The sequence below is a fragment of the Staurois parvus genome, unplaced genomic scaffold, assembly GCF_062004578.1.
Source record: "Staurois parvus isolate SC_StPar_1 unplaced genomic scaffold, SC_StPar_1.0 ptg000031l, whole genome shotgun sequence".
In the NCBI taxonomy this organism is placed as follows: Eukaryota; Metazoa; Chordata; class Amphibia; order Anura; family Ranidae; genus Staurois; species Staurois parvus.
The window spans coordinates 6,089,821-6,113,251 of NW_028317827.1; the positions used below are offsets into that span (position 1 = coordinate 6,089,821).

General features: G+C 40.6%; 1 protein-coding gene across 8 annotated transcripts in view; it reads left to right on the top strand.

Annotated features, from left to right (window-relative positions):
* The window catches only part of PKP4 (plakophilin 4), a 437,166-nt gene that overhangs the window by 268,280 nt on the left and 145,455 nt on the right, over positions 1 to 23,431 (top strand). For 5 of the 8 annotated variants that reach the window (XM_089659730.1, XM_089659733.1, XM_089659734.1 and 2 more), the window contains 3 exons: positions 1,372 to 1,406; positions 20,510 to 20,641; positions 20,748 to 20,935. In XM_089659730.1, the coding sequence (XP_089515856.1) occupies positions 1,372 to 1,406; positions 20,510 to 20,641; positions 20,748 to 20,935 (355 nt within the window). The remainder of the gene's footprint in view (positions 1 to 1,371; positions 1,407 to 20,509; positions 20,642 to 20,747; positions 20,936 to 23,431) is intronic. The other 3 variants (XM_089659732.1, XM_089659737.1, XM_089659738.1) reach the window with 3 other exon arrangements.

The following is a 23,431-nucleotide window of genomic DNA, read 5'->3' on the forward strand; positions in this document are numbered from 1 at the left end:
TCCTTAGTAAGCAGTTGACATCTGGAAATGAAGACAATCAGCCGAACGTTCATTTACCGTATTTTTTGCTCCATAAGACGCACCTGACCATAAGTCGCACCTAGGTTTTAGAGGCAGAAAACAGGAAAAAAAAATTCTGAACTAATGGACTGCAGATATAGTACAGGAGATGACCAGAGACTGCGGACAGCACAGGGATGACCAGAGACTGCGGACAGTACAGGAGATGACTGCTGACCTTTGGTGGGGGGGGGGGAGCGGGTGGAGTTTTGATTACTGCCATATAAATGACTGTACATGTATGATTGCCAAGAATCCGACAACTGTCCCTAAAGTTTTAACTGGTAATCTTAAATCTTTGTAAATGTTTATCACTATTCCAAACCATTATATAACGCAATTATTGTAATAGCAAGAAGTTATGTACAGCAGGAGATCTTATCACTTGGAATTGTAGTTTTTGCAAATTTTGTGTCACCTTGTATTGGAATAATGATCTTAAAATATCTGCATCCATCTGCTGGTTTAGGAGTCTTTGGATGCCTTGCTAGACTGAAACATTTAATTTCCCTTCCCCTGAGTTGTGAACTTTTTCTGACTGTCTCTTGAAATGGTGTAATGAGAACCTAACTTTTTTTTCTTGCATTTGGCACAGTTCCTCTCGTCTGCAATATTTTTGGATTGTCAAGCGGCAAAAGAGGCAGTTGTAAGATAGGAGGGGCCTTATGCAAACTTCACTAAAGAGAGTTTGAATTACATACTGCATCTGTTTCAATACGCAACATAAAGGACAACCTCAATTTTAGTCTGCTTATTCTTCAGAATGCCCCATTCTCTTCAGTATAAGTCTGTGTAGTGAACTGTAGAGCTGTTCCCATTGCCGCACAGCCTTTGCATTAAAAAGTGCATCTATTGCACATGTGGAGAGCTTTCTTTTTGCATTCCCATGGCTGTAGGCTTAACTTCACTGGCTGAATATTGAGCTGTATATGGCTAGCTTTACTTTTCTACTCTGAGGTCCAAAAAGTTGACAGGTTCTATATATTCCAGACTATACAGGGTAGACCAAGCTATACATTTTAGGTCAGAAGTATAAATAAATTGGAGGAAACGTAGCAGTGGGCTAAAGCAAATCATACGTTGCAGGTTCTGTACTCTGAATTGAAAATGTGTCAAGGATTTTGTTTTGTTACCACTGCATCACTTTGTTTCTCCCAAGTTTTATAAATCTATGCCATGATATTTTTCTATATGACTTGATATTTTGCCTGCCTCCCTCCTCCCAGCTTCATTTTCTTTTTGCTGTGCGCAGGAGGGCAATGCACAGTAGTTAAAGTTTTCGTTAAGACTTTTCTCTCTCTTCCCTTTCAGCTCTACCGAAAAGTCATTTCCCTGGAGAACAGCAGGTATGGAAAAGTTAATCCTATAATATTTGAAAGCTGTTTCATCTTTTTTTCCTTCTGTTTTTATGACCGAACTTAAAAGGAAAACTAATGCTTCAATGCTAAGTAGTAATAAACCAGATATGTGAAATTTGGTATATGTAGATGGACTGTGCACTTTGTCCCTATTGTAAAATTGATTTATAGTACAGGTACTGGAGCTGAATTTAGAAAGTGACTGCAATGTCTATAATAACAGTCAGTCAGTCTGCTCTGTTCTTATCCTGGTCTCCTGTTTACAGTAATGGTGCCCACTGAAACATGAGAAGCCGTATATTTTTTTCTTTAGTATATAGCGGACTGTGGACAGGCAGATGTCTTCCTGCTGCTTTCAACATCACTTCCTTAAAAGTAAGTGGATCAAAATTCAGCCGGTTCAGCAGGGACCACCAATTTCTATCAATGTATGGGCAGGGAGGTTGTACAGAAGTAGATCTACTGATGAACTTCTGTACAACCACCCTGTCAAATTTTTCTTGTTCGTATAGCTGGCAGCGCTGATCAGTGTATTCTGACAGCAGAGAGGTCTACCCTCTGTCAGAGTACAATAGCACAGCGGGGAAGATTCCCCAATCCACATAACTGCAGACCTCACCTTGTGAAAGTACTGACTTGCTGGCTGTCATTATGGCCCAGTGGCTTTAGCTAGAGCAGGGAAAGATTAGAATCCCAGCCAGGTTATTTTTTTGCGACCATGCGCTGTTTGGGAGATATAAACATGCTGTCTCAGAGACACAACGGGAAGCAAGTGGAAATCCCTTCTTGGTTCTCACTGGAACATTTTCCCATTGCACGATTTCACCTTATCTTCTGTGTAAGTGACAAGTTAAACAATGTTTTATTTACCATTATCTTCTATTCGGGTGATATTGGTGATTAGGAGAAGCCGAGTAAATTGCTTCAGTGTAAAAAAATTTCCCCATCAAACACGTTCCTGGAAAAGGCTTTCAACAAATAGGTGCTGTAGCAGTAGCCAGCTTGCAACTAGTATCAACACAAGAATAAAGCATATATCATCAGCACACCATGGATCTTTAGATAGCATCCAAAATGTATTGAATTGATCACAGCAAACAGGTGTAATGTTTGGGGCAATGCAGGACCCCTTCATTATGCCTGATGGAGTCTTGTATGGCCCCTAATATAGTGGGAACTCTTTGCTGTGATATGATCACTTTAATAAACATTTAGATGCTAACTGAAGCTCCATGGTATGCTTCCAATTTATGCTTAATTCTTAAATTGCTCCAGTGGGAACAGGGAGAAGAAAAATGTTAATAAACAACAAGGTTCTAACTGTTCCCTAATCTATCCAAAACATACAAAAGTTTTCCTCCAAAACTGGCCATACATGGCCCGAATTTCGGAACATTCAATGGGTATGTGAGCCGCGGATGACCCTGTCAGTACCACCTGGCTCAACAAACTTCTTCAATTGAAAAATCGAAGGAACCAAGTGGAAAATTGTCTGCCAAACAGTGACTGCATCCAATGAGATGCAGTCATTGTGTGGGTATTCAAGCAGCCATGGTTCTGCGGTTGTCTGCATATAATAGCCGGCAACAGAGATTCACGCTTAGTGTGCAGGGAGAAATCTATGCGTGTATGGTTAGCCTAACTCAGATAAAGTAAAGTTTACCAGTGATCAGATTTTCAGCATGATGGGGCATTTATATACTATGATATGCTATGTACGATATTTGATATCCCACTTCGTGAACATTTTCGTCAAATTCAACCCTTTTTCAGTTCCCATTTTGGTTTGACACCCTCGCCCCCGATTACTTATTTTGAATGTATCAGGTGTGACTCGCCCAGGGGTATTATTATTAATATACAGTATTTATATAGCGCCAAAAAGTTTGCTCAGCGCTGTACAGAGTAGTGGGGGACAGTACATGAGACAATACAGTAACAAAACAGTATACGAGGGGTTCGAGCTTACAATCTAGGAGGGTGGGGATAGTGGCACAGGAGGAAGTGGCTGTGGGGGATGGAGTGGTAGGAGGAGTGGAGGAGATCGGCTGTTAGGTGAGGGTGGGGTAGGCTTCCCTGAAGAGATGGGTTTTCAGGGTGCGCCTGAAGGTGAGAAGGGTAGGTGACAGTCTGATGGATTGGGGTAGTGAGTTCCAGAGGATGGGGGAAGTCCTGGATAGGGGTCTTATCTCAAATTTATATCACTCCTTCTTACAGATCATTAGTGTGTGATTACGTTTTTCAATGAGGACTGGGTTTATATGGCGGAGAATATACGGAAGGGCTCTAGATCTCTTTTGGTCCGTGAGTCGGCCCTGAAGGTTTTAACTCTCTGGTACTATACCCCCTGTAGACTTCATGTCATGTTTCCGGGAACATCGCACCTTTGCTTTAGGTGGTGTGACTCGGCTGGTACCCTTGTACGTGTATTTTGGGCTTGTCCTGGTCTTTCCTTGATCTGGTGTAGGATTTTAGAGGTAGCTGCTGCTTTGGCGGGTTCTCCGGTGGATTTATCCTTGCATATTTGCTTATTGGGTGTATTGCTTTCGGGAATCCCAGTTAACCAAATGAGGCTAATTCACACGATCTGCAATTCCACCCTATGGGCCATTGCCCTTTATTGGGAGTCTCCAGTGGTCCCTTTGGCTTCTGTCTTACAGAAGGTTGATATGGTTATGCTTATGGATGCATTTATCCAGCAGGAAATGGGATGGTTGGAGAACGCATCGACACTTTTATTATTCAATTGATGGTCTATCATGGGATGTTTTGTATCAATCCTTTTATTGCTCTTGTGGTTGTTCTACCGATATTGACTACCTCTTTCATGTACTGTTTTTTTTTTTTTGTTTTTTTTTTTTTTTCATACTTTCATGTTTGTACTTTGTATTTCTGTTCATTTATCATATTTTTTTTTCAAGCTGTTTATTCTACCTCACTAAATGGTGCGTTTTTTGTAGTCTATCTCCTAATAAAAACATTTTGTAAACAAAAAAAAAACAAAATCTTATTTCTGTACATTGTCTACAAACACAGATCTCAGATTTCTTTTCTTTGCATCTTAAGCTGGCCATACACTACAAACATTTGTACAAAAATTCTCAGTACATTCAATGACATGACCAATGCCGTACGAAATTACTTAAAAATCTTGTTTCCTTTCAACATTTGATATGGGAATGAATGCAGTTTCCCAAATGAAAACCACCAGTTAAAAATTTAAGAAAAATTTCCATCCTGCTCCTTCAAACTTTCTCATCACTGCAGACAAAAATAAAACTAACCATTAGAAAAATGTGCAGTCATTGTTAAAACGAAAATTGTCCTTTTTAATAGGCATAGGTTTCAGAATCTTCTGTGTTTCATCTTGTTTGAAACTTTTTACTTGTACGCCTGTGTTTTAGCTGATGAGGTCAAGTAGTCTAGTCACGTCAATCACCAATAGATTCTGCAGTGGTTTGATTGATGCTCAAGCTACATCTCTCTGTGTTTGGTGACAAGGGTGTCCGCCACTAAGTCAATATTTTGACTGTAACACCATTTTTCTTTGCAGTCCAAACATGTTTGCATCTATCCAAGGACATTTATATGAATAAAAAGGTTTTAAATTAATCAGTCTACATCACAATGAAAAATAAAAATTTGGCATATCCACACCAATTTATAATGTTTTACAGGTATTTTCTGTGACTTGAAGTGGAACTTTGTAAACTTTCAGAAAAGAATTGTGCCAAAATTAACCTAACTTAAAGGCAGTTTGCCAGTACTTTGATGTGGATGCATTCATTTTCTTCCCCCCTGCCCTTTATTTTCGTATGGTAAACTAGCCAGTAAGGCAACCTTCCCATGGCTGGGTAGCTGTGGCTGCCAGATTTCATCTGTCCATATCCATAGCTAAATGCGTAGAACAGCAGCTGCTGTCAGCCTGCCATTAGTTTAAATGGGCTGAGCTGCTTTTTCTGACCATATAACCCAGTCATTCTAGCAGCAAGAATCCGCCAGCCGCAGCTACCCGCTTGTGTGAAAGAAGCCTAACACTTGTTGCTACGCTCACTCTTCTTTCTATAAGAAACAGTGTAGACACCCTTGGATGCTAGAATTGTCAGCCTGTGGAGAGGGTAATGTTAGATGGACCTTACATAAGTGGCATGGTGACAAACTAAAGCTAAACTCTAGCTAACACTTTTTAAGCAGTTACAGCAACCTTTTTTTTTTTTTGGGATAAAGGTTTTACTTAAATTAATAAAATCTGACCATTGCACCACCTCTTAAATGGTGTGTCTCAATCCTCTGACGCTTTTGCTGGTCAGCTTGGCCTGTTTTAAATGTCATTTTAAAAAATTAGACGACCTGGCTGGATCAAATGGTTGAAAATAAAAAAGAAAATTAATGCCACCACCAAATTTAAAGTGTAGGTTTGCCTTTACCAAAAAGCACACAATGCTGTCTCATATGGGTATAGCAGCATAAACTGACCTTCCAGCCATGGCTCCCTTTCTTTTTAATGAATGTAGTCCAAAATTGCATTTAAAATGAAGCGGCCTTAAAATCTTCTGCAAATAAAACACCAAACCATTGCCTTTAGGTATATTCCCTCCTCATGTGCAGCTGCTAACACCAAATAAACTTGTGATACTAAGCCCAAAGTAACCTGCACTGTTATTTATTAGTGGTTAAAAACTTCTGCAGCCTATGATAAGCTCCATCCCTAGTTACTGTAGGGAAGGCGTAGCTGTTGAGATCTAGGAGCTCATGTTGGGCTAAAAAGGAGAACCATTAGTACATCAATCATCTGGTATATTTCTTCCCAGAAGTGCCGTGCTACAGGCAGGCCCACCATATATTAAGAGAGGTTCCCATCTGTTCACACCTTCTTAAGCACTTCATTCCAGTCACTTTTACCACCTTCCTGTCCAGGCCAATTTTCAGCTTTCAGCGCTATCACACTTTGAATGACAATTGCACGGTCATGCAACACGGTATCCATATGAATTTTGTAGCATTTTTTTGAGACAGATAAAGCTTTATTTTGGTGGTATTTATTCACCACTGGGATTTTTATTTTTTTGCTATATAAATGAAACATTTAAAAAATTTTGAAAAAAAGTGTTTTTCTTATAAAATTTTGCAAATAAATAATATTTCATCATAAATCTTGGCCAAAATTTATTTAGTTATCTTTTTATTAAAAAAACAAAACAAATTAGTTTGTAACCAAAAATTATAATTTGTTACATTTTTTTTTTACATTTTACTTTATTTTTTTATATTTGTTTTTTTGTGTTTTTTTTTTTTTACATATTGTCACCCTAGCAATACAGTGTCACCATGGTGACACTGTACTACTTGTGGGGGGTGATGAAGATTTTATTTTTTTTTACACTGATTGCTTTTACACCCATAAAGGCTGTAAAAGCAATCATTTCTCCTTCTCTCTGGCCTTGTACCATGTGACCTCTGTGATCATTCACAGATTTCACACGTAGTAAGCAATGATGTCAGAAGTGGCATCTTGCTTACTACTCTGCATGTGATCACAGATTGGCCAATCGGTGATCACATGATCGGGACCTCGCACAGAGGTCCCGTACGACGATCAGTGTTCCACTGTGTCCGGATCCCAAAGAGCACGCACAAGCAGGGGGCAGGGAGGCCGTTTATGAACGGCCACCCGCCCCTACACTGACACCGTCCGGGCGTTTATATACAACAGCCGGAGGAGAAGTGGTTAAACAAAGTGATGAGTATTTGGGTGCAATTCATGATCGGCTTGGTAATAAAGACCAACATGTTAGGACTTGACCACCAGTGCATTGCAAAAGCTGTTTTCCATTTTGGGGACCAATCTTGTGTATTCATTTCTAGCACTGTTGTCCATTTTAGATATATTTAGGGGTTTGCTGGGAGGAGGTTTCTAATTGCATACATACTAAGGTGATCCCAAAACTGCATATATTGAAAGAGGACTTTAACTATAGCTCCAGTGGGTACAACAGACAATGTTAACCATGATTAAAAGCAACTGTACATTTTTATTTTTGTAAACATTTAAAACTATTTGACAAACACAGTTTTAAAAGTAATCTAGAGGAACATCAATAGATCATATGAACAATGGTGACTTAAATTGTATAAGTTGATGCATTGCTAGGGAATCCCCACTTCCTCAGGACCTCATAAACTCCAGTGATAGGTAAATCACTCTGAGGGTGCATTGTATTTACTATAATCATATTCCTCTGATATTCCAAGGGAAAACTACACCCATCTACATAGCAGAAAGAATCAAAACCACTAAAAAAATAAAAAAAACCAGAAGGGAAAAAGAGGCAGTCTCTACCGGCCCATGGGGAGACCACCAAATCAGGGGGAAAGCTTGATATATTTATGTAGCACACAGATTATAATGTGCAGACCTGACATCTAGGACTAGAGCCCCCCAGTAAAGTAGTTTGCATAGGTTCTCAAAAGGTTGCATAAGGTTCCCAGCGTGGTTAAAAACAAGCATACAGCTTCCCCTATATTGCTTCAAGATGGCGTTTTCAAATATTTTTAAATGTTTACAAAAATAAAATTGTATAGTTGCTTTTAAATATTCTTACCATTGTCTGTTGTACCCACTGGAGATATAGTTAAAGTCCCCTTTCAATATATGCAGTTTTGAGATTATCTATACAGGGATGATACTCTCCAGTGGGAGGTTGCTATTCACCACATTACTTCAACAACTAAAGTTACTAATAGTATACTAAGGTGATCATCCCTGGCACAGGGGGTCTGAATGGCATCTTTTTTCAAAGGGGGTAGGGACTGGGGGGACCTTCTGGTTTGCGGACATTCGCTTGCAGGAAAGGTTTGATCTGTAGGTAGTGGAATAGCTGGTGACTTAGGAGTTTTTTCATGCTATAGTATCGGAAAGGGCTTTTACCCTTCTTTGGTAATTAGGTGGCTTATTTGGATAAGAACTCTGAGGATCCATTCATCTAAGGGCATAGGGGTAGGGTGTCATGGGGAAAATGTGGGATTATGAGTAATGGCCAAGACGGGTTAGTAGGGGTATGGAAGTTTCTTGGTATTAAACTGCATACTATACTTGTATTGTAAGTTTGTCATTTATCACTAATTGACTGTATTTTCATTTGGTTGCAAAATTGTGAAACAATTATGGGCGTGGTGTCTGCCTTATAATATCTGATTTATCCAAAATGCTTAGAAAGGTGGAGTTCAAACAAAATTAGTGGAAGTGTAGTAATGATCCACATCCCATAGAACCTTGATTTATATTGTGATATGAGAGGCGAGTTCTTGAATATGTTCAGAAAGTTAGTACTTTGGTTTGCTGTTGGAACAGTGATATAGTGCCTGATGCTCAGCACAACCCAAAGTCTGAAGAGTGTTTGGCAGATGTTAAAAACATCTGCCAAGGCAAGACATAAAGGGATATCATGGTACTTTATATAGCCTACTACCCTAAGCAGTGTCAAAGTGTAGATTCACACATGTGCATTTAAAATTGAAGCTCCGTTTTCACAGTTAATTGACACAATAGTTGTTCAGCGGTTCAGTTCAGCTTTGGATCAGGTCAGGTTTTCATCAGTATCATGTCAAGTTTACATCAGGATCAGGAGAGAAAACCGTCCTGAAATTGTGTTCACAAACTCATGACATGTGCAATTCAGAGGGGGCGTGGCCTGGAGCAGCATGGCGTAGAGGCAATTTCTGGGAGCTCCGTCTGACATTCATCCGTTTCTGCTGATCCTAACTACTATCCTGCTCGTACTGACACCCGCTATGCTTGCTAAATTTCTTTCCATCTCCTGGTGCTATGTCGCCGCCGAAGAAAGGTGCAGACGCTGGTGGTAAACTTGATAAGTTCCGCCATAAGGAGAGGGATATCGCAGTGGAAGATGGCGTTGAGGCCTCTGCCTCAGGGGAACCATTAAAGACTGACACTAACAAGGTGCTGGAAGCAATCTATCTGCCAGAGTACCTTAACCTGTAAGATTGAGGAGGTGAAGATCGATATCTCGCTTATCTGACAGGATTTACAAACAATCTGGGAGTGGGTTACGGAGGCGGAAGCGCGGCTTAGTCACATGGAGGATGATTTGCCGCCATTACAAGTCACCACCGAACGCCTGCAACATCAGCTTCATACAGTGGTGCAAAAGTAAGACGTTATGGAAAACAAGCTTCGCCGATGCAACCTCTGGTTGGTTGGGCTGCCCGAGAATGTGGAGGGTTCTGACCCGGCCTTTTTGGAGTCGCTACTTACTACTACCTACGGTAGGGAGGCGTTCTCCCCTACTTTTATAGTGGAGCGCTCCCATCGCTTGGCCTCTAGGCCTCCACCCAAAAGAGCTCTGCCCCGCACGTTTATTGCCAAATCTGGACCATTACACTATTCTTCACCTCACCAGGGAAAAGGGAAGTATCCCATTCCAGAATGTCAGAGTCACGGTTTTTCCAGACTTTTCAGCAGAGGTCCAAAAACGTGCGCAATTCATGGAGGCTAAGAGACAACTCTGGGTCCACCATGTGTCCTATGCTATGCTTTTCCCTGCTAGACTTAGAGTCCTGGGGGATGACAAGGTTCATTTTTTTGGGAGCCAGCATCGGTGCTGATCTGGCTGGACCAACGGACAGCACCAGGACCTGCTCCGGCCTGATATACTTTTTTTTTTTTCTCCTTTTTATTATTGGGACGGTTTCTGTCTGGTATTATGCTTGGTCTCCCCCTAGCCCGGTGCCCTGAGAGTGTATGCCTCTGTCTATGCCTCCCTATTACTCCTTGTCTTCACCATCCCTTTTTTCCTTCTCTCTCTATTGATATCTGATCCTCTTCCTCTCCTTCTCTCTTTTATTTCTCTTTTCATACGCTTCATATTTCAGCTTCAGCTCCCTCTTATTTTCCTTCTGGAGAAGGGGTCCTCAAACTACGGGCCGCGGGCACTGATCAGACTGCATTGATGGGCACTGGTGAGGCTGCATTGATGGGCACTGATCAGACTGCATTTTTGGGCACTGGTGAGGCTGCATTGTTGGGCACTGGTGAGGCTGCATTGTTGGGCACTGGTGAGGCTGCATTGATGGGCACTGATAAGACTGCATTGATGGGCCTATATATATAGTCCGGATATAGTCCGGCCCTCCAACGGTCTGAGGGACAGTGAACTGGCCCCCTGTTTAAAAAGTTTGAGGACCCCTGATCTGGAGGCTCCTATTTCCATGGATGTTATCGCTGAGGCTATGGCCCACCTGTCCCCCTCAAAAGCGCCAGGCTCTGATGGACTCCCTCTGGAGTTTTTTACACATATTTTCAGGAATCGTTACTTCCCCGTTTACATTCTTTAAATCAACATATCTTTGAATCTGCCTCTCTTCCCCATTCTATGCCAAAGCTTTAAATGTTCTTATCTCTAAACCTGGGCAGGACCCCTCACTCTGAGTCGTATTGCCCCCATCTCCCTCCTGCAATTGGATATTAAGATCTTGGCTAAGGCCCTGGCCTTGCGCCTAAATAAAGTTATATTAGATCTAATTCATCAGGATCAGGTTGGGTTTATGCCAGCCAAGAATATGGCATTCAATCTTCGGAGGCTCTTCATGAGTCGTGGTCTCCTAGACACAGCTAAGGCTTTTGACTCCGTGGAGTGGGGGTATTTATGGGAATGTTTACGCAACTTTGGTTTTGGGTCAAGTTCCTTAAATGGCTTAGACTACTCTATCACGCTCCTACGGCTAGGGTCCTGGTGGTTGGTCAGGTGTCGAATTCCTTTCCCCTCTCCAGCGGCACGCATCAGCGTTGCCCCCTATCTCCCCTACTGTATGCACTGGCAGTAGAGCCCTTGGCCATAGCTATCCAATTACATCCTGATATCCACGGTTTGTGCTCTGGTCTACTGGCTGAGACGGTGAGTCTATATGCTGATGACATGCTTTTGTATCTGGAGGATGCGGGCCCTTCGCTTGGGGCTGCTCTTGCTTGTATTGAGGATTTCGGCCGTTTTTCGGGGCTTTGTATAAATTGGGGGAAATCCCAGATTCTTCCTTTAGATTTTGATGCCCCCACTAGGGAACAGGCTAGTCTTCCTCTGGTTAGGGTGAGCAGCATTACTTATCTTGGGATTTTGGTCTCTCGAGATGCTGCGGATTATTCCCGACTTAATTTAGAACACCTTTATCCTATGCTAAAGTCCAAATTGCAAGCCTGGTCTCGTCTCCCTATTGGGGTTATGGGACGGGTTAATTTGTTTAAGATGGTGCTCCTTCCTAAACTTCTCTATATTCTTTGGCACGCACCTATATATTTACCGCTGTGGGTATTTAAATCCCTTGATTCTATGCTTAACTCCTTTGCTTGGGGTAGTGCTTGGCACAAATTGTCAAGGTGAGCTCTTAAAAATCCCAGTCATCTGGGGGGTATCACGCTCCCGGATATTAACTTTTATTATTTGGCAGCCCAATTATGTCATTTTTTTCCACTGGGATAAGGGGGACAGGAATAGATACCTTGCACTTCAATTATTACTGCGAGGTGGTTTGCTCACTAGCCTCTGGAAGGTTGCAGCTTCCGAAAATCCATGCCTATACCCCTTTGTGGGATAACATGGATCTCCCCGAATTGCGCACACTCCTTGATTTTAGCCTATGGATCGGCAGGGGGATTTTGTACGTTTCCCAGGTGTTTACCAGTGCTGGAGTCAAATCTTTTCAAGACCTCAAAGGGGAATATGACCTCCTCAACTTTGTTTTTTTGTTATCTCCAGCTTCGTCATGCTTTGCGGGCCCAGTTTGGTGACTCAGTTTTACAACCCAACATGTGCAATTCAGAAGCTGTTCCCATTGAAGCCAATGAGCCTGTAATCTGCACCTGAACCGGACCTCACTGCTCAGAAATCGGACAGGACAGTGCACCGGACGTATGTGAACAGACAAACCGCATCCAATCCACATATATGCGAACCGGCTCTAAAGGTTTTTGGCCACAAATTTGGGTTCAGTAGGGATATTTTAAACTAAAAGAAATAGGAAAGGACAACACATCATTAAAAAAAAATTAAGTTTGCAACGTACCCAGCAGCCCCAGACATTCAGTTTGTAATAGCTCCCCAAACAATCAAGGAAAAACAAGTGTCCAACATCCTCATCCTTGCCATACTGCGTCAAGTTTAATTATTCTGTGCTGCTATTGCTTGGGTATGTAATATTTCACAGGCTAATAAAAATCCTGGTGGTCCTTTTCACTTGTCAGCCTTGGCACGATATTGGAGGCATTTTTAGAGTGCAACTCCAAGCAGAGCTTGCAGTAAAATTTTCTGTAACAGAAATGTATTGGCATCTTGGATTTTTTTTTTTCATGGTCTCCATGTCATGTCATTGTTTTTGTTCCCAAAGGCACAATCCATCCAGTGGGTTGAATTTGTGCCTGTGAGATTCTGGCCATAGCAATCTTTTAACCTGCTGCTTAGATCTTCACATGTTGTTTTTTTTTTTTTTTTGGGTACCTGTGGTGTGCTGCTTCTTAGCCCTCCTCTTACCTGGCATATATGGCTTCGTTGTTTGTTTTTTTTGGGGGGTTTTCTGCAATCACTATTGAAAATAATTACAATTTCTGTTAGGTTTTAGAGTTTGGCACTCCTTTTTTAAATATTTTTATTTATTTTAACATTTTATCTTTTTGACAGCTGCCCTTAATGTCCTTTCTTAGTTACACCCCTTTCTGTTAGTATCAAAATGTAAGTGCAATTTTCCCTCCAGAATTGTCAGTTCCTGTATTGTTAGTATAACAATACTACCATTAACCAATGTTCTTTTATCTGCTAGAGCTGCAGGAAGAAGCGCCAGCACAAATCTCTCACTTTGCCCATTCACACTGGATAATTATCAGCATATGTCAGTTTGCAGGAGTCGCTTTTGAAATCATTTTTTTTTTCTACACCGTGAAGTGCTTTCTGATTTTATAGCGTTGTCAACATGGCTCAACAGCCTGGAGTGAAGGATTAGTGCCCTTCCCATAAGGTGCTTTCTACACATTCATCAGTTCTGTATTAACATCCATAAGGCATCCACACAGCCTAATAGATTTGCATAGCCCTCCAAGTCATTCAGTGTTGGTTTCAATTAAATCATCCAAATAGATTCTTGGAATCAAGAGCAACTGGTTCATTAATGGAAAGTGAAACTGTAGAGCTAATTAGTTTTGTCTTAGTTTTCAGGTCAGCACAAATTTTATATTTAGCATTTTTGTATCAAAACTCTCAGGTCAAATTATCTTCAGTTATGGCTATGTATGAATGGAGGAGGTGGACCTTTCCGTCATCTGACCATCCTCAATTCTTAGGTCATTTTTCATTCATAGAAGTGATAGTCATTGACAGCTTTTATGAATGGCGGAGGTGGACAGAAATATGAGTATCTGTCACTACTCCCTCAGATCTAATATTCCCAACTACAGCAGAATATTATTACAGCACAGGTAGGGAAGGGGTCAGGGGAGGTAGACTTCAACTAAACCAAGAGAAAACTGCACAAGGGACATTCCTATGTCCTAACTAATTTTCAGGACATGGTCTACAAAAAATGATGCGCCATTGCTCCTTTTTTGAGGACAACTAAAATTATCAGCTTTTTGACTATTTTGTTGAAGCATATGTACTGATACTAAGTTTAAAGATTATAAGCATACAACACAGTCAGAGTGGATGTACTTTTGTTTGTACCATTCTAAACTATGAGCTTTCTGTCTACAGCCCATGACTTAAGCTGTCGTGTGTGTGTGTGTGTGTGTGCGTGCGCGTGTGTGCATATGTATTTTAATTGAGATACTGCCAATGTATTTTTGATTTGTGAGCTTGTATCCTTCTGATGATTTATTTTATCAATTGATATAATAAATTGCAATCTGCTTTACAGTGTTTATATACATCAAGCCATGAATGTTTAGGAGTTTACGGCATAATGTTCCTACCAGGTTCAAAAACATACAAATATATGAGGACCAAATTAGGGTAGAAGCCGATTTTACCACAGTTCTGTTTTAGACTTTGTGGAGATACTACATTTGAAGGAAGCCCACACTCAGTGCATTTGGTGTCCCTTGTGGAATCCTAATACAGGAGACTATCAAGGAAAGCATGGCAACCACTTAGCCCCATTGCTTTATATTACATTTCCATCTACCTGACACTATGTTCAAACTGCACACGGCTCTTGCAATGGGCATTATTAATATATGTAATGTCAGAGCTATGAAAGATTGTTTGATGGTTGGATCACCTTCTAACAACCAAAATCCGATAAAATGTCACGTTTTCATTAGTCATGATCCTCTCAAGTGCTTTGCCTCAGTATAAAACATAAAATATGAAGCTCTCAGTGGTGCTTCCTGGTCTGTACACGTATTGTGCAGTACAGTTTAAAACCGTTTATGAACATTAATCTTTGAAAATTATTCAGGCTGCATTGAGTATGATGAATTTTTATTCAATATTCTTTGTTCATTTTTTTAACTATTTGTTTAACTATATTCTTCATGTTTTGTGCTCTAACATTTTTTTGCATACATTTTTTCATTGTTTCTGGTGGGTCAGGGACAATAACAAGAACTGGAACGTTCTCTAATTTTTATGCTAGTTTACTCTTAAGTAATTCAGTTGGTCTTCATTTGCTGTTAGATTTCACTGCACAATTCACATAAAGTTAATTTGTCAATGGAAACAAAATATTTTTTGTTAATGGTTTGGGTATTGAAGCTATTGGCTTGTATTGATAAGCACAGTAGTGCTTGTCCCACATCTAATAAATTCTAAAATAAAGGTTTTATTCTGCACTATAGCTTAGTGGGTGAAGCCATGTAAATAATTTCTTTATGCTCCCGGGCCAGCTGTTTAAAAACTGCTAGTTTCTAATACAGACACAGCCAAATATTAGAGTTCTTTTTTGCCTGCTTCACCTTAACCTGTCTTATTTTTCTGTCTTGTGTCTCTATACTCCATAGAAGCCATGTTTTAAGGGTTGCTTAGTAATTTTTGGGTTCCCTGTCAATCTGAACCTCTCGTTGAAAGTGCAACCTCTGCTAACACCACCGTGCTCTGTTGACCCAGATAAATCACACCTGTAAAATGGACTCACGCACAGAGTAGTATAAACCAAAATGAAGTTTATATTGTATTCAGAGGTAACTAACTCAAGAATAACAAAATAACACTGGTATTGGCAGCAAGACTGATCACTTTTGGCAACTGTGAGCAAAAGTAATGACATTCACAATAAAACCGTATCTGTTAGCAGACCTGCTTTCAGAAATAATCCACTGCCTCCAGTCTGAGGAGACTGTTGAATCACCAGTGAGCAGGAATGACTATCAATAACAAATAAGCTCACTGTGGTTCCTCAGAACTGGAAAACAAGGATTAAATGTGAAATAAAGAGAATTCTCAGTTATAATTGACAGTGTCCCCTTTAAGACCTCTATAATGTCTTCTGCATGCTTGATGGGGCCCAATTGATGTGAAGTTGCATCAAGGGGTGGATGATAGTTCCTTAAGGTAATCACATCAAATATGGTAAAGGAAAAGGAGAGGATTTAACACCTCCCTGATTGATGGTAAAGAATTATTGCTAGGTTCCCTATAAGAGCTCTAACCATGAATTGAGCCTAAAGTAGGAAATAGCAACAATTGGCATAAATATCTATGGACAAAGACAACTCCCTCTAAATGCCAGTAATAGATATCCTGCTCTGCAGAGAGGGAAATGGACTTGTTGATTTAGTGGGCACTGCTGTATCTTATCTGTAACTGTATATCCTGTGGTCAGCTTGGATGATAACTGCACTGCAGATATATTCCAACAATGGTGCTGGTATAACTAGGCCGCAAACTGGGTCAACTGTATGTAATGTTCACAACTATGTGCCAGCAGATAACTGAGGTGACGAACTATCAATGTTCACTTTGTTAGTGGATGCATCGTTCTCTCTCACCCGTTCAATGTGGTTCGGCAGATTGCCGTGATCCGTCTTTCCTGATAGATAGACACAGTCCACAGGCCCTCTGGTTCAGACTTGGCATCCTGCTCTGTCTCCTGCTGTCAATGTGACCTGCTGGCATCATGGGAAGGTGGGTGGTCAGTAAGTTCTTTACACTGTCTCTCCGCACTCCTGGCCAATCTCCCGGGCTTTAAAATCTATATGCCCCCAACCTACCTCTCCTGGGAAATGTAGTCCCAGACACTCTGCGTATCAGCCAAGTCCTGCTGTTCAGAAATAAAAGTTCCAGAGTGTTGTTCTATCAATGTGAGTAACTCTGAATAGCAGGCCACCATCTAATGTCCATTTTTATGTATTGCAAGTAATAATATATCAATGGGTTACCCATACACTGCACTGATGATGGTCAACAAGCCAGAAATAGCTGTATGCTGTTTAAAATAAATGGTTCCTCCTTTGGACTTCCTCTGAGAACAGTATAGCTTTATGGTGCTTCCTCAAAGGAGTGGGTTCTTTATGCCATGGCCTCACAGGAAATAACTTTTAATGACTCTGTCATTGAGCCCTAAAAGGGTTCGTCACTGGATTGCAAAATGATGAGTCTGCAGGGAGCAGTGCCAGAGATATAGGATAAGTATTACAGTGAGAAATTTTTTTTAATTTATTTTTTTATTTTTAAACACCTGAAGAGCAGTATTTTTTTTTTTTTTTTTTTTTGAAGTTGGATCTTATGATAGCTTTGTATTAACATTTGGGTCAAGTTAATCTCAAGTGGCTGAGTATTTATAAAGGTCATTTTGTGCACATATAAGAAACTCGACCACGTGAAATCCTCTTCCTTCAAAATTTATTTTGCCAACCATAATCCCCTTAAAGTGGAGCTTTTTGTAAGAAACAAAAATGAGCAAACATACAGAATGTTTTTATGCAGAAGAGACATGCTTTGTTTCTTCTGCATTAAAGCTACTTATTTGCCTATCTGCCCCTCTGCAGTGAGCTGCGCATGAGCAGTTCACTACACAAATTTGAGAATACTGAAGCTGATAGAACTCCAGCGCATGTGTGGAAGTGACGCCATCTTGGCCTGGCCAGTGATAGTGGCCATTAATCATGGCCTGGCGCTCGAAGATGTTAGCAGTTGACAGGGAGTTCTGGGACAGCACATCACTGGATTGAAGGTGAGTATACTGTAGTTCCACTTTAAAGTGAAAACCCAATCCGTGATCTTCACATATACAGTATATGCTCACCTCACAACCAGGCCTCTAAATCATAGGAGGTCTAAAGGTGCTTATAAATATATGATTGGTATCATACAAGGCCAGATATTCCCACAACAACAGTCTGAGAACCAATTTATTATTTTCTGGATTGCTTCACAGATCACCTTAATAACATAAAATAGAATAGAGTGCTCTTTGTGCAACCTTTATTCCAGTAAAACAACAATTATACTCACATCGTAAACAAAGAATAAAAGCATCTCAGTGTATACATCAAAGCCGCACTCATCTGCTTATGTTTTCAGCCAAGAGGATCCTTAAAGTACACATGCTGATATAATGTTCCAAAACAAGCCAACAGTTCGGAAAGATGCGTGATGATGTCACGTGGGGTGTAGTTTTGCTCTTTAGCGTTACATCCCTGAGGCGGGACTTCATCAAAGGGTGCCTCAGAGGGTAGAACCTCTGATGAAGTCCTGTCGCTGAAGTATAACATGTAAGGGCTGAGCCACACCCCTGTGATGTCATCATGCATCTTTCCAAGCTGTCAGCACTTGGCTTGTTATGGAACATTATATTGGTAAGTGTAGTCTATGGATTCCTTTGGCTGAGAACATGAGCAAATTAGTGTGGCTTTGTATACATGGGAATGCTTTTATTCTGCATGTATGATGTGAGTATAATCTTTTTTTTTTTATCTAAATAAAGGTTGCACAGAGAGCACTAGATTCTCGTATATTTTATTGAGGTGACCTATGAAGCAATCCAGGAAATAATAAATTGGTTCTTAGATTGTGTTTGCGGGATTATCTGGCCATGTATGATACCACTGATAGATTTGATTAAGCACCTTTAGACCTTTTATGATTTAGAGGCCTGGTTGTGAGGTGAGCATGTACAGGTGAAACTCGAACAATTAGAATATCGTGCAAAAGTTCATTTATTTCAGTAATACAACTTAAAAGGAGAAACTAATATATGAGATAGACTCATTACATGTAAAGCAAGATGGTTCAAGCCGTCATTTGTCATAATTGTGATGATTATGGCTTACAGCTCAGGAAAACCCCAAATCCACAATCTCAGAAAATTAGAAAATGACATGCAATCAATAAAACAAGGATTGTACATAGAACAATATCGGACCTCTTAAAAGTATAAGCATGCATATGTACTCAGTACTTGGTTTGGGCCCCTTTTTGCAGCAATTACTGCCTCAATGCGGCGTGGCATGGAAGCTATCAGCCTGTGGCACTGCCGAGGTGTTATGGAAGACCAGGGTGCTTTAATAGCAGCCTTCAGCTCTTCTGCATTGTTCGGTCTCATATCTCTCATCTTTCTCTTGGCAATGCCCCATAGATTCTCTATGGGGTTCAGGTCAGGTGAGTTTGCTGGCCAATGAAGCACAGTAATCCCACGGTCCTTGAACCAGGTTTTGGTGCTTTTGGCAGTGTGGGCAGGTGCCAAGTCCTGCTGGAAAATGAAGTGAGCATCCCCATAAAGGAAGCATGAAGTGCTCCAAAATCTCCTGGTAGACAGCTGCATTGACCCTGGACTTAATGAAGCACAGTGGACCAACACCAGCAGATGACATGGTTCCCCAAATCAACACAGACTGTGGAAACTTCACACTGGACTTGAAGTATCTTGCAGTGTGTGTCTCTCCATTCTTCCTCCATACTCTGGGCCCTTGGTTTCCAAAAGAGATGCAAAAGCTGCTCTCATCAGAACAGAGGACTTTGGACCACTGAACAAAAGACCAAGTCTGTTTTTCTTTAGCCCAGGTAAGACTCTTCTGACGTTGTTTGTTGTTCAGCAGCGGCTTGACAAGAGGAAGATGACATTTGAAGCCCATGTCCAGGATCCGCCTGTGTGTGGTGGCTCTTGATGCACTGACTCCAGCCTCAGTCCACTCCTTGTGATAGTCCCCAACACTTTTGAATGGCCTTTTCCTGACAATCCTCTCCAGGCTGCGGTCATCCCTGCTGCTTGTGCACCTTTTTCTTCCACACTTTTCCCTCCACACTTTTCCCTTCCACATAACTTTCTATTAATGTGCTTTGATACAGCACTTTGGGAACATCCAACTTGTTTTGCAATTACCTTTTGAGGCTTTCCCTCCTTATGGAGAGTGTCAATGATGGTTTTCTGCAAAACTTTCAGGTCAGCAGTCTTTCTCATGATTGTGATTCCTACTGAACCAGACTGAGAGACCATTTAAAGGCTCAGGGACCCTTTGCGGGTGTTATGGCTTAATTAGCTGATTAGAGTGGGACACATTGAGCCTAGAATATTGCACCTTTTCACAATATTCTAGTTTTCTGAGATTGTGGATTTGGGGTTTTCATGAGCTGTAAGCCATAATCATCACAATTTTGACAAATCACGGCTTGAACTATCTTGCTTTGCATGTATTGAGTCTATCTCATATATTTGTTTCACCTTTTAAGTTGCATTACTGAAATAAATGAACTTTTGCACGATATTCTAATTTTTTGAATTTCACCTGTATATGTGTGAAAAGCACGGAGAAGCGGGTTTTCACTTTGGTTAAAGCAGAACTATACTCGCCTTCAATCCAGCAAACATTTTTGGGACACTGATTGTATTGTGTAATTCTTCCTAAGGAATTTGGGGGACCAATTTTAATTGCTATTATTTACAGAGTTGTTTTGTTGATTTCACTACTTAATACTCAGATTTTCCCCAATTTCACTGTATGTTTCCATGATTGAGTGCTGCATAATTCAAATTTTGTTTTTACATTTGTGGGTGAAAAAGTGTGCAAGGTTTTTTTGTTTTGTTTTTTTTACTTCTTACTTTGTTCTCAGATAACTCTTTCATTAGAAGTCACAAGTTTTATTTTTTTGTTTCAGATGCGTCTTCCGGAGTTCCCCCCAAACAGAGACTGTCTGACTCCACTCACCCAAACCATTTCCTCATCCGAGCTGACACAGAACCAGTCACCATGTATTCCCCAGAGCAGACTTCCCTTCATGAAAGTGAGGGTCTGTTCTATGCTTTCATTTTTACTTTACTGCGATGATTCTCATGCAGGATTTCACCTGCTTTAAAAAACACTTCTCAGCTAATTGAGGTAATCTTTCTGTTTAGGATCTTTAGGCAATTCGAGAAGCTCAACACAAATGAACTCGTACTCTGATAGTGGTTACCAGGAAGCTGGGACTTTTCATAACCACAGCGCGGGGAAACCTGAATTACGACAGCAGCATTCCTTCTCGGGAACCACCGGAAACCACGTAGTCAGGTCTTCCAGAGCAGAAGGCCAGACCTTTGTCCAGGTACATTCTCTGCTTAAATATGTGTAAGATTATGTATGTAGGAGTATGTATGTGTGTATATATATATATATATATATATGCATTATGGGTATGCTTTGTAAGAGAGAATATAATATGGTAAGAGAAAGAGGTAAGGATCTCTGAACACCATTCCAAGTTCACATTTGTAGCTGTTGTTGAAGACAGGAACAAAGCGGTAAGATTGAGGAAAAGTCCATGTAAGTGTTTTCCCACCCACATTTATTCTTTAAAATAGCATGAGCTTCCTAACTAGGGTGCACAACATTGGATTTCAAGCCTTCTCCCCAACAGATTCAAAACAGCCACAAATCTCCATCCAGGAAACTGAAGCAAAACCTGGGGCGGAGTCGTGGGTAGGGAGCCCACCCACACATTTTCTGGTCATACTTCACACCTCTGGTGAGACTAAATCCATTTGCCTATCTTACTAATGGTATCATTCTGGAACCTTTGTGATAAAATGCCAAAATCTGGGCAAAACAAACTTCATCCACAATTGTCCCTCTTGCCACCAGACGCTATTTGTCAAATATATGTACTGTATATACAAGTTTGTATTAATGTGTATATCCCTCCTTTTCAATCCCTTCTCGTTTGCTGCTTTAATAACGTGTATAAATATATGCATGCTGGCATACTGTATGTGTGTGTGTTTGTTTTCATTAGGTAAAGTACATGTATGTATGTGCATGTGAGTGTACGTATGTGTGTATATGCTAGAAGTGCATGTCTGTAATATACTGTACACAAATATGTGAGTAAATATGAATTGCATCACAGTATATACAGTGGATATAAAAAGTCTACACACCCCTGTTAAAATGTCAGGTTTCTGTGATGTAAAAAAAAGACACAGATAAATAATTTCAGAACTTTTTCCACCTTTAATGTAACCTATAAACTGTACAACTCAGTTGATCAACAAACTGAAATCTTTTAGGTGGAAGTAAAAATAAAAAACTAAAATAATATGGTTGCATAAGTGTGCACACCCTTAAACTAATACTTTGTTGAAGCACCTTTTGATTTTATTCTCACTCTCTAATACTCAGTCTTTTTTTTGGGTATGAGTCTATCAACGTGGCACGTCTTGGCAATATTTTGCCAGTCTTCCTTGCAAAAACAATCCAAGTCTGTCAGATTGCTAGGGCATCTCCTGTGCACAGCCCTCTTCAGATCACCCCACAGATTTGAAATCTGATTCAGGTCTGGGCTCTGTCTGGGCCATTCCAAAACTTTAATCTTCTTCTGGTGAAGCCATTCCTTTGTTGATTTGGATGTATGCTTTGGGTCATTGTCATGTTGAAAGATGAAGTTCTTCATTTTCATATTTCTAGCAGAAGCCTGAATGTTTTGTGCCAATGTTGACTGATATTTGGAACTGTTCATAATTCCGTCTACCTTGACTAAGGCCCCAGTTCCAGCTAAAGAAAAAAAGCCCCAAAGCATGATGCTGCCACCACCATGCTTCACTGTGGGTTTGTTGTTCTTTTCGGGATGTGCAATGTTGTTTTTGTGCCAAACATGTTTTTTGGAATAATGGCCAAAAGGTTCAACCTTGGTTTCATCAGACCCTAACACATTTTCCCACATGCTTTTAGAAGATTTCAGATGTGTTTTTGCAAAACGTAGCCAGGCTTGGATGTTCTTCTAAGTAAGAAAAAGGCTTCTGTCTTGCCACTCTACCCCATAGCCCAGACATATGAAGAATATGGGAGATTGTTGTCACATATACCACACAGCCAGTACTTGCCACATATTCCTGCAGCTTCTTTAACGTTTCTGTAGGCCTCTTCGCATCCTCCCAGACCAGTTTTCTTGGCGGGACGTCCATTTCTTGGTAATGTCACTGTTGTGCCTTATTTTTTCCACTTGATGATGGTGGTCTTCACTGTGTTCCATGGTACTGTATATCTTATGCCTTAGAAATTCTTTTATTCCATTTTCCTGACTGATACCTTTTAACAATGAGATCCCTCTGATGCTTTGGAAGCTCTCTGTGGACCATGGCTTTTGCTGTAGGATGCGACTAAGAAAATGTCAGGAAAGACCTACTAGAACAGCTTTATTTGCGGTTAATCAGAGGCACTTAAAATGATGGCAGGTGTGTATTGGCTCCTATTTAACATGATTTTGAATGTGATTTATTAATTCTGAACACAGCTACATCCCCAATTATAAGAGGTTTTGCACACTTGTGCAACCCATTATTTTAGTTTTTTTGTTTACTTCCCCCCCTAAAAGATTTCTGTTTGTTTTTTAATTGAGTTGTACAGTTTATAGGTCACATTTACCACTTGCACTCCTGAGGATTTAACCCCCCCCCCCCCCCCCCCCTTAATGACCAGGCCTCTTTTTGCTACTCGGCGCTGCACTAGTTCAACTGATAATTGCGCGGTAATGCAATGCTGCACCCAAACAAAATTTACGTCCTTTTTTTCACACAAATAGAGTTTTCTTTCAGTGTTATTTGAT